General features: G+C 43.1%; 1 protein-coding gene across 1 annotated transcript; it reads left to right on the forward strand.

Annotated features, from left to right (window-relative positions):
- Positions 1-735: 735 nt before the first annotated feature.
- On the forward strand, positions 736-12,209 carry paxbp1 (PAX3 and PAX7 binding protein 1). Its single transcript, XM_034201556.1, has 18 exons — positions 736-1,174; positions 1,411-1,530; positions 2,068-2,301; positions 2,627-2,848; positions 2,938-3,038; positions 3,473-3,693; positions 4,032-4,221; positions 6,686-6,809; positions 7,429-7,531; positions 7,844-7,959; positions 8,058-8,257; positions 8,351-8,498; positions 8,624-8,745; positions 8,846-8,922; positions 9,016-9,082; positions 9,292-9,438; positions 11,064-11,218; positions 11,392-12,209. Exons 1-18 carry the CDS (start codon positions 862-864, stop codon positions 11,510-11,512), a joined length of 2,781 nt encoding a protein of 926 aa, XP_034057447.1. The 5' UTR covers positions 736-861; the 3' UTR covers positions 11,513-12,209.
- The last annotated feature ends 49 nt before the right edge of the window (positions 12,210-12,258 follow it).

The following is a 12,258-nucleotide window of genomic DNA, read 5'->3' on the forward strand; positions in this document are numbered from 1 at the left end:
TGTGGATGTATAAAGGCACATCTTATCTTAAGCACTGTAGCTACACTACACCCAGGTGTTGTAATGTATGCATCTCTTCTTGCTCTTTCTACGATTGCTTTGTAAGTTTACCTGAACATCAGGGACACAAAACTTTGCTATATTGTGAACATGGCTGTTAGGTAATACATACCCCACAGACCCCCCTGATGAAAGGGGGTTAATTCATCTGCAACGTAACAGTCGGAAAGAAGTTATGAGACGTGATGAATTTTAGTATGTTTATTTACAAAATACCACAACAGTAAACAGTGACTAAACAATCAATGATGTAATTGTGCCCCAATCAGTCTAATTAATATGTACTCCATGAGGCTCTTCATGTGGTCCTGCTGGACGCTGGCAGGATCTGTGTCTTTTACCAGGGCTTCAGCATTCTGAAAGACACAATTAAACTTTTATTTACAATATACAGTACAAATTCGTTTTACAAATGATTTCATGCCCCACCCTTGTGTGGCTTTATAAGTTGAACCCACAAACAAACAAATAGACTCAATAAAAAGGTACTTTTAAAAACAATACTTTTCATCAGCACATGTACTTTCCATCATGGGATGCCTGTAAATAGCACTCCGATGTATTATTGTTCAGTCAGTAAATTGTTGTGTACGTCATTACTGACATAGCTGTATCAGTTTTGACCAGCTGGTGTCAGTATGATGCGCGAGATGCACATGTTCAGCTTTAAATATTGCAGAAGAAGACACATTTAGAAAATGGCTGACTGGCAGTGCGGGGACAATTTCCTTCTGCTCAGAGCACAACTTTAAAGAACCCGTGGTTGAAATCATGAGTTGTTGCATTTAGCAAAGAGGAATAATGTTTAAGAAAGCGAAACGAGCTAACTTCCGACGGAGGAATGAATCCGACGAGGAAGAACCGGAGGAGGGTCGGTCAGTGCCGCCGATATCCAGCGGGCCTGCCGTGGAGGAAATCCCGTTTATGGAGACTTCCATCAGCGTTACAGCGGCACCTATTAGCATCGATAACTTTCACAGCAACGGGTTTCCGGCCAACGTGAACACGTTTAGAGCTATCAAGAAAGAGAAGAAGGTTAAAGATACGCCTATCATTGCAGCTACGGTGCCTGGACCCACGATAGCCAGTTTGCTGAGTTTTGACGATGATGAAGGTAAGCTAGCTGGGGAAACCAGTGCTAAGTTAGCTAGCGGGTTAGCTTAGGAATGCTTGTGGTCCTCATGTTTAGATATTAACGTTGCCTTTTTTTGTTTTGTTTTAGAATGCAGAAATGTTAAATACAAACTATATACGTTAGCTAAATTATTACGTATAACTGAACCTGTTTGATGTGCATGGTTTACGCGACTTCCCGCTATCTTTACCACATGATGTCATGTTTGTAAACAGATGAATCCGAGGTGTTCAGAGTGAAGAAGCCCACTCACAGTAAGAAGATTGTCAAACAGCTGAAGAAAGAATATAAGGAGGATTTGGAGAAGTCTGGAGTCAAACAGGAACACAAATCAGGTGGGATATTCAACTGCCATCTATGCTGTCACATCAATACTCTAACCTACCAACTGACTTTGCATAGGAAACGTGGATCACTTAAAAATGTAAAGGTGTAAAGATATAAAGATGTTAATCGGAAAGTATTGTTTAAGTATACTTTAACTGTGACATTAGGGCATATCTAAGCTAATACTAGGACCTCCTTGTGTTAAGCGGCACATGTAGTTGTACAACAATATGCATCATATTGCATTACATCTATAGATACATATGAGAATTATCTATTTTTTCCTCCCTAATGAAATCTAAGTGTTTTCAGTTGTACTGTTAGACATGTTTTCAGCGCATGTTCCCAGAGTATTGTCATCCTCGAATATGAACCCTACCTGCTTTACCCTTACAATTCCAATTGTCTTAATGCTAGCAGGTTATCCAAATTATAGACCTGCCCTGTAACACGGAGCATAACATCATCCACCCATATCAGCAGTTACATGGTTACAGAGGATTAAAGCTCACCTTTCTCTGCACCTGTTTTTTTTGTTTTTCTAGATGCTCCATTTCAGCCTGCGGTTTCAATCAAAGAGGAAGTTACCAGCAGAGCCGGCAGTGAACAGGGGGAGGAAGAGATGGAGGTGGACAGTACTGATGAGCAGCAGCAGCAGCAGCAGCAGCAGCAGGAAGAGGCAAAGAGCCACGTTAGCCAGGCACAAAGTCAAGTGTCCAGGAGCAACATCACTACATCATCATTCAACACACTTTCATCTCTGGGCAGCCTGAAACCAGGTAGCTACACAAACACACACGCATGCACTAACTCTCATTTAAATGCTTGTTCAGTTTCTTTTATCATTCAGCAATGACACCTGAACTTTTGAAAGTCTGTTTGCAACTTACAAATTATTCTAAGATGGCATATTCCATTTACTTGTATATAGACACTTCTTGCACTATTTCTTTTCTACTTTATTTGTATTTATTTGCACTATTTTATCTGTTTAATTGTTGCACTGTTGGAGGAGCCTTTGACCTACGTTTTTCGTTGACACTGTAGCTATGACAACAAAAGCCTTGAATCCTTGTAACACACTTTTTGTTGTGTTTACTCTAGGGGAGATCCCCGATGCGGCATTTATCCACGCTGCCAGAAAGCGCCGGCAACAGGCCAGAGAACAGGGGGGGGAACCGCCTCTGGTAGAGACGGAGAATCCCAAAAAGCGTATGGCACAAGAAGACCAAGACGCCAGCGACGACGAAGACGAGGATGAGAAGAGGATTCGCTTCAGCGGAGTCAAGAACATAACCCAGAGACAAAAGATCGCTGAAGAAATAGGTACAGTCAAAAGTTCCACTGACTGTTCTTTGATTATATATTGTTATCAGTTTGTCTCTAATACATGAACATCTCCTTCACATGTACAGGTATTGAGGGTAGCGATGACGAGGCGCTGGATACAGGTCAGGATGAGGAGTCGAGCCGCTGGGAGCAGGAGCAGATTAGGAAAGGAATCAGCATACCCCAGGTAAACTAATGAATCTCTGAACACCTGTATAACACTGCTAAATGCTTTTCTATCTCTGTGTCAAACTTTTTTGTTGTTTTTATGTCGGTCTGAAAACGCAAGCACTTTAGCAATTTCTTGACATTTTAAACACTACAATTAATCAAAAGAAGTTTCAATGGATTGATGTATAGCATGCATCACTTTAAAAGATAAAATCGACTTTATTGATCCCAATTTGGGAAATGTTTGTGTTGCAGCAGCAGCATAAAAAGACATGGCATTGTACAATACAAATGTAAAGACTAGAAATAAACAAGAAAATCTACATGTTGAATTACAAATGTACAGTAACAAAGTATAAAGCAAGTTATTATATATATATACTATCACTTATTAGTTGGTAGCAGCTGTCGTATTAAAGCCATTATGTTTCCCTTGTTACTAATGACTAGGTCCAAAGCAGCCAGCCAGAGGACAACGCGGTCTACTACCAGAACAGTTACGAGACCCAGCCCTATGGCTCCTCCTACAGCATGCCCTTTACCTACAGCACTGTGGTCCAGCAGCCCAAGCCCACCGGCCGAGCAGACAACGGCTCTGTTCACTACGGGACCCCTATTAGCGATCTAACCCCGATATCCATTGATCTGGTAAAGAAACGCCTGCAGGATAGGTAGGTTCAGAGGGACACTGCAGCAACACCTAATCTCAATCAGTCTTCAGCTCAGCAGCTGCCATCTGTGTGTGCTGTGGTCCTGAAAACCCAGCCAAACTATCCACAGCTGGAAAGGCCTGAGATGAAGTGTGGGGCTCTGTAGGGGGGTTACATTAGTCCCACCTAAATACAACAAAAAAGAGTGTTTTTTTTAACTCTTTGTCCCCTTGGTTTTACGTTTTCATGACGTCTGTGCAAATTTCAATTTGTAGTAGTAAGGATTGCTAGCTTTGTTTGTCCTCAGCCCCATCTTAATTCATCATGACTTTCTTTCCCTGTGTGTTGTGTGTCTGTAGGCTCAGCCAAATGCGCGTGGGCCACGATGCAAACGCCAGGCGCAACAAACAGATCGAAGAAGACTTGGCTGCCTCTGAGAGTGCCATAGAGCAGCTGGAGGGCTCATCCAATAACAATTCAAATCAATATAAATTCTTGCAAGAGATGCGAGGGTATGTTGGAGACTTGCTTGAGTGTTTCAGTGAAAAGGTAAGGGAGAATTTGTCTGCTGTCCGATTAGCCAGTCTTTGTTTTGTGTCACTGACTACATAATAAGGATTTTAAAGTGGTAGAATCTAATAGGAAATCCATATTCTGAAGAATCAATTGGGAGCCATAAAAGTTACTTTTTAGAGGCCATTATTTCTAGTGAACAGTGCTGACAAACCAATGTGCCTGCAAATGCATCCCTTGGATCACTCCATGTTTGTCCCAGTTGCTTCACAGCTGCTCTCATTTGAGTCTCAGACATTATTGTGTATCTATTATCTCGGCAACATGCTTTAGCTTACTCCATAATGAATTTGATCTTTTAAACGTTTTCCGCTTCTTAAAAGAAGACTGCATTTCGTCATTACTTCCAAAAGGTAAACTAAGAGAACCCACAATAGCCAACAATATACCTTAGTGAATCTGAACCCAATGTGTTCGAACATAACAAAAGGTTGTCTCTGACACACGCTTTTTGTGCACACCAATAGCTACTTGCTTAATGCATGGTTACACAGAATAATATCATCTTGATCCTGCAGCAGCAGAGCAGAACCACATGGAGCAGAGGGGGAGCTGGCCTTCTGGTTCCTCAACATTAATGTCTGTTTTGACTCTATTAGGTGATGGAAACGGGACACTAACCAACCTTTATCAGTATGACTTAGTATGGAGTGAATACAGTATTAACATATAGACTGGAACTGATTATTGGTAATGTTGGGTAAAGACCATCACCTCTACAATTTGTTGGTTTTAATGCTTCACCAAGCATTTGAATCCTAAAGCATTGGCAGAACAAAAGTCTAAAGCAGGGGTCGGCAACCCCTGGCACGCGTGCCACCATTGTCACGCGGCACACTAGGAATAAGTGGAATAAGTGTGCAAAAATATTTAAATTGTATTTTCGGATCCTGAACGAGACCGCTGCCAGAGCGCGTCTCCCCGTTACTTGCAGAAGGAAGCCATGCACGCAACGCAGCCCCGCTCTCTTTAACTCCAGGTGACTTTCTGCCGCTTTCCTCCGTGGTGCTGATCGTTTCACCACAGAGGAAAGCACTTCACTAATTGCAGTACCCATAAGGAGCTGTACAAATGCTGCAGTTTTTGCGTGGCTGTGTCTTTAGTTGAAAGCCCAGTGGCGATCTGCTCATCTCATCGAAATAATATGCTACAAAGGGGCGGACTGGCCATCTGTTTTGAACTTTCCTGTCGGCTCCCAGACCGTAGTCGAGGAGGGCAGAAGCAACAAGCTTCAGGTTCAATAACCCACTTTAGCTTCAATGACTGGAGAGAGCTCTTCTTGGGAGGTCGTTGCATTTATTTAGTTGTTCTTTTGTTTCACAAAATACATCACAGACCTCTGTTTTTCTGCTGCCTCGTTTCACTTCCAGAAACATACACGCGCTCGCTCGCTCTCGCTCTACCATCCACACCCCTCTCTCTCTCTCTCTTTAAGGGACAGCGATCTCATCTCACTCTACATGACCCTAATATCATAACATGTGTGTTCTGGAGAATCACAGAACGGACGATCGTCCTTATTATTATGCCGTTTAAAAAACAATTATTTCAATTTGTTTGTTAAAGTGGACCCATCATGCTATATTTGAATAATATATTGTAGGGCCATACCTATATAAAACATGTCTGAAGGTCTTTTTTCAAAATACCAAACCGATCATGCATTTTAGCCATGCCTCATTTCGCTCTATTCCAGCCCTGTTTTTGCAGGGGCTGATTCTGTGGCAAATGAGCTGCAGCTGGCGTGGCACGATCGTCATGTTACCATGCTGTTACCATGCTGTTACCATGCCACAGCAACCTCTCATTCCCCTGATAGGTGGAGCGTTGCCCATGTAGGCGGAGCGTCACCGTCCACTATTCCGGGCTGACGTCAGCTCGGATGGAATCTGTATCCGCTCGTTGCAGCCCCGTTTTTAAAAGATTTGGGTACGGAGGAAAAGAGAGAGGGTTGTATTTTCTGACCGCTGGTGAGTTCCCTGGAACACCGGGGACACATATTCATGTATTAAAGACGTACAAAAGTGCATTTTGCATGATAGGTCCACTTTAAATTCTGCATCATGTAAGTTGCGCTGACAGGTCTACACACTGCTTCCCCGCAGCGAGGCTCCCCCCGCCCTCCTGTTGATAGTTCACAAGCGTCGAGCTCCACCCCCCCGTTGATAATTCACGTTCGTCGGCACGCTGATAAGAACTTTTTTTTGTAATGGCACCTCATATCAAAAAGGTTGCCGGCCCCTGGTCTAAAGTGCCCTTTCCTTTTAAACAAAACCAAACAACATGTTTGAGATGCTGAGTTTTCACCCAACACTAGTGATATTTTGGTTCCATTATTGTGTCCATCATGCTCCTCTTGTCCCTCCAGCAAGACACCACTGTGACTTGGAGCCCCACTTTTGTTTGGGTCAAAGGTCACAAAAGGCATCATATCTTTCAGGTGCCTGCTGTTCTGGAGTTGGAGGCTGCCATGCACCAGTTACTAAGGCAACGGGCCTCACGACTTGTCCAGAGAAGACAGGATGATATTAAAGATGAATCGTCGGAGTTTGCAAGCCTTTCAAGTCAGTCCATCTTGAAGGTTTTTATGATTTACTTGAACGGCCTCGTTAGTTCTCTGTATGTGAGCGTGTATGCTGTTCACATTCTCATTTCCCACCACCCTCTTTATGTTTCCCTCATAAGTATGATTAAGCGTTATTGAGGTGTGATTTTGAGTGAGCGAGCATGTATGCATGTACGTATGAGAACTGTTTTATGTGAGGAGCTGTTTCGGCTGCTCTTTATTGGCCGAACAATCAGTCACTTGGTAAAGATAAACACTTATCTGTTAGTGACTTGTCGTCTGTCACTTGCACTGTAAAATGTTGGAAGTTGCGGCAAGGTAAGTGACTAGAAAATGAATGATACCAAAATGATTTGTTACAAGTATGATGTCTTATTGCTTGTGGTCCCCTTTTGTATATTAGAAGATTTAGTTTACAATTCTAAACTGATTTCATTCTTTTGAAAACTTTAACTGCCTATTTATTGCCTTTCATCAAATTAATTTTTTTAAATCACTTTAAATCAATTTGAGTACTCTCTGTTCTGTGGGATGTTGAGGGCCTAGAATAAAAATGAAGGTTATGGGATGTCTCATCTTGTCATTGCTGGTCCTAACATGGCTCCTGTCTCTTGCAGATAAAGCTGTCATGGCTCCTAATCTGGACTCATTCGGTCGAGACCGCGCAGTATACCAAGAGAACAGCCGTCAGAGGAGGATAGCAGAAAGAGAAGCACGACGGTATGAAGCTCAATCGTGCTAAAAATATATCTTTCCAGGATGTTTGTATGCATCAAGTTTCTAGGATAACAGGGTGGATTGTCACTGTTGGCTGTGTTTTATTGCTAACCTCATCCTGATGCTAAAAGTTGAGATTATCTCATTGTGCTTTTCCATGCAAAATGACAGCCCTAATTGTAGCTTGATTTGACCATGCAAGCCATCATACATTCTGACTATGGGGGAGTGATTTCAGGGCCACTACGGTGGTTACTGTGTCTCATCAAGTCTGTCCTTGGTTTTAATGACCTGCCTTTGTGCCCGTGGGTGCAGAACTCGGCGGCGACAAGCTAGAGAGCAGAATGGAAAAAGGGCCGAGCATAAAGAAGGCTTATCATCTGATGACGAGGAGACATCCACTGACATAACCAGCGTCAACACGGAGAGAGGTACATATAACGAGGAGAATTTGCTGATAAAATGTGATTAAACACAGACATAACGCACATTGGAATTAAAACAATAACTGAAGTCTTTTCTCACCCAGATCGGATCATCCGGGAATGTAGGAAAGCATTTGAGGATGTCGTGGAGGACTTCCATTCGCTCGACTGCATCAAATCCCATTTTGAAGTGTGGAGGAGAGAATATGCCGACTGCTACAGAGACGCTTACATCGGACTCTGCCTGCCCAAACTCTTCAACCCTTTAGTCCGCCTGCAGCTCATGACGTGGAACCCTCTCGAGGTAAGGCCCGTCCGTTCTTTTACTTTACGTTTTCTCTTTTTGAAATGGCCGTAACTCTGAAATCAACTTGTCTTTTTTTTTTTCTCTGCCCAGGCTCAGTGTGCAAATTTTGAGTACATGCTGTGGTTTGAGTCGCTGCTGTTCTACGGCTTCGAGGAGAACAGCGTGCTGCAGAGAGGAGACGGGGACATCAGCCTCCTGCCTTCTATTGTGGAGAAGGTCATCCTCTCCAAACTGACAGGTAGAGTCACCCACACAGCTGCTCCCAGAATACTAAGGTTTGCTCGGCATAAAAAGGCAGGCTAGAACAAAGTATGTCATGTGTATTCATGTGTGTGTGTGTGTGTGTGTGTGTGTGTGTGTCAGTGTTGGCAGAGCAAGTATGGGACCCGCTGTCCAACAGTCAGACAGCCAGGGTGGTGGGCTTCATTCGGAGACTAATGAAAAGTTACCCCACTGTGCTGCATGGAGAAAACCGATACACACAGGTATTGTGCGCTTTTTGATCGGCAAAATAAGAGATGACTTTTCTTCTTGTGGTATAAGTATCGTCGTCTTGATCTTCATTTTTTCGCCCCGCCCTATCAGGAGCTTCTGAAAATGATTGTCTTCAGGATCAGGCGGACTCTGGATGAAGATGTCTTCCTTCCACTCTACCCCAAAAAGTACAGCACTTAATTACAAACAATAGAAGGGTTTCTGTGTGTATTTCTTCAAACTCTATGATGGATACTGAAAGTGGTTTTGCTTTTTTTCAGTGTCCTGGAGAACAAGAATGGCGGCCCTTACTTATTCTACCAGAGGCAGTTCTGGTCCTGTGTGAAGGTATGTTGTTTTTAGATGTATGCAATTATTTATTTAAATAGTCATCTTCAATAAAGTATGAATGATTAATCTCCTGACACATAGAAAGGAGATAATACACATTACAGATACAAATGCTAACCATCCATGAGAGGTTTTGTATCCTTGATATAATAAACCTTTACATTGTGGATATTGACGTTGATTTGCTGGTGTTGTTTCTGTCCCAGCTGCTGGGCAACATCCTGCAGTGGGAAGGCATCCTGTCAGGTTCCTGTCTGAGGGACCTGGCATTGGACAGCACTCTGAACAGATACATCCTCTCCGCTCTGCAGACCACAGACACAGGGGAGGACAATGTTCCCAAGTGCCAGAAGGTAGGAGTGAGACCGCAGCAGTAATCACAGGAGAAGTCAATAAGTCAAAATGGGTTTTTAGATTAACTGACTTGTTTTGAAGGGATTTATATTTTACCATGGAAGTCCCATACATGTTGTCTTGTGCTGTGACCATGACAGACGGAGAGTAACAGCCACTAGATGGCATTACGTTTTCTTTACAAAAAGCCTCCAGATCCTGCACTGGTTTTAGTTTTTATTGCCACACCGTCATTTCTGGGAAGCTGAGATTTTCCTGTTTTGTTGGCTTTCCATCATCTTCCGTTATTTGGCTTCTCCGGAAAAAGTGCAACTGCAGGCTCCCTGTAAAATAACTGCTGATCCTACTTTTGATTCATCCAGATCAAAAGCTTATTACCATTACAATTTGACACCCCTAGTAACTTTAAAGTCATTTCTTATTAATTCATATCTGTTCTCATTAGGGATCGACCGATATTGCTTTTTCAAGGCCGATACCGATTATTAGTAATCAAGGAGACCGATAACCGATATTTGGAACCGATATACATTTGCAGTAAAATCTTGGTGTCAAAATGTAGAATAACACAAACTCCAACACAACTTATTTGAAATGCATTTAAGCATACATTATGTTTAATGAACTTTTAAACATCTTACAACGGGTTTCCTCTCTGTGCCCTTTTCTTTAGTGCAGCCATCTGCAATGAGTTAGAGAGAGAGACAAGAAGTGGGGCTGCAGGCTGACATGCTTAACTAACAATAATGCTTAATTTATTATATCTGTCTATCTAGCATAACATCCCAATAAGCTGCTATCAACTGCAAAACACTAGTGCTAGCTAATGTTTAGCAAACTATTAAAAGTGAGGCTCAAACAGTAGACCTAACGTTAGTCTAGTAGCCTCACTTCTAATATGTTGCTAAACATTTGCTAGATACATGTTGGCTAGCTAATGAGCTTCACATATCAACCTGAAAAACTGCGAGGCTCCACTCGCAGCCCCCCCCCCCCCCCCCTCCGCAAAACTGATCTGGGAAACTGATAGAATTGGATCATAAGATCGTGGTGTTTTTGCAACTTCAGCATAGGGGATAGGGATGTTTATTGAACTTCGGTTTAACACAGGTATGGCTCTGCCGCTCAGCGCTGCTGCTTGCTTCAGTCTGTGTCTGTGTTCTTTCGCACCTGCCTGTAATCTGAGAAGGTCCCGCCTCTCTGGCTGGCTCCCGCCCGGAAAATCTTCAGTAATAGCCTATCAGATAGCGCTGTGGGCGGGACATTGCTCGTGTACACAGAGTGGTGACTGCAGCCAGAGAAACGGCCGCATCAGAGCCAAAGTTTTATCGGCAATTTGATTTAAAAAAAAGACCGATAACCGGTCAAATGCGGAATATCGGCCCCTAGTTCTCATTCCCTCAAAGGTTGGGAGAGTGGATGAGATTTAGCCACCTGAGTAGTAGAAACAGTGTGTGTATATATTGTATAACAGAAGCCTCTCAGCCCACATCAATACGATGGCTGCTGTCTGCCTTCCTGTGTTTACTGTTAGCCGTCTTCGTTTCCCAAACACACCTGCAGTGGAGGAGCAGGTGATGCAGAGCCGGTGTTTACATCCTCCTCGTCCTTTGTTGTGTTCCAGGTGGTGGAGTGTTTGCCCGTGCAGTGGTTCTCTGGACTGAAGGGCCAGAAGACGTTGCCTCAGTTGGAGCCGTTTTGTCGCTACCTCACCCACCTGGCCAGCTCGTTTCACCGCGGCAGTTTGGGCGGGTCTGATTTGGAACGGCGCTCTGCCAAGTAAGAGGCTCTGCATACACAGTTTATCTGTCTGACTTTGGACATTTGAATTCAGTAATTGCTCCATCTGCTGGCATGTCATGGAAGGTTCTTTGAAAGGCATACAATGGAAGAATGCACTGCCAGGGGAGTTTTGTCCGTACTGCTTGTAATACAAGTTCTTCTGCCTACAGGGACCTGATCAAAGAGGTTGTGAAGATGTTGGGCCAGATGAATGCTCTGGACCACATCATCACCGTGGCAGCTGAGCATGGCATTAAAGACATCAAGCCACTTTTGGAAGCAAAGTCGTAGAGGAGGACCCGGCAAAATCAACTTTTCTTGATCTTGAGGTGGACGAACACATTTGAACACTTGGACGACTAAAGTTGGATTCTTTGAAAAATGAAAGGAATTTGATATACAACTTGACCGGTGCTACCTTGTCTGAAAAACAGAAGGTGCAAATGTTTGGTGTAAATATTGTGAATAATGTATAGAAATGTTTGCTCATATGCTCAACATATGAATGATGCTCAACATATGACTGATGCTAAAATGAGGCCGTTTATTGTCAGCGAAACAACACTGCTTGGTTATACTGGTGACAATATTTTAAATGCATTATTTATTCGGAGTAAACAATTGTTGAAACAATTTGCTGGCATTTGTTCGTCTAAATTGACACCATATTCTCCTCGGTTAGCTGTAGAAGCTGCCCCTTTATTTCCCCTACTAGTTTTCCATGTGCGACATAATAACTTTCTAATTGGCCATAAGTTAACCCCAAAACTAATTGAGATGGACAATCAGCTTGCCTTCCAGTACTCTGAAGGACAGTAGGTTTGGTTGTTTTTGGACCTCCACTTCACCCTACAGGTCCCCTGTGTCACCTACAGACTGCCCCAATGACCCCCCCCCCCCCCACACAGCTGAGAAGTTTGTATTCAGATTTGTAAGAATTTTGTTTTAGCATTTTATTTGCCTGTGAATAAACTACCCATTGAAATGACTTGTGTCTCCTTGCAATCATTTTAAAACTGTGACATTATTTCCAATGT

This window comes from Gymnodraco acuticeps, unplaced genomic scaffold (genome assembly GCF_902827175.1).
Source record: "Gymnodraco acuticeps unplaced genomic scaffold, fGymAcu1.1, whole genome shotgun sequence".
Taxonomy (NCBI): domain Eukaryota; kingdom Metazoa; phylum Chordata; class Actinopteri; order Perciformes; family Bathydraconidae; genus Gymnodraco; species Gymnodraco acuticeps.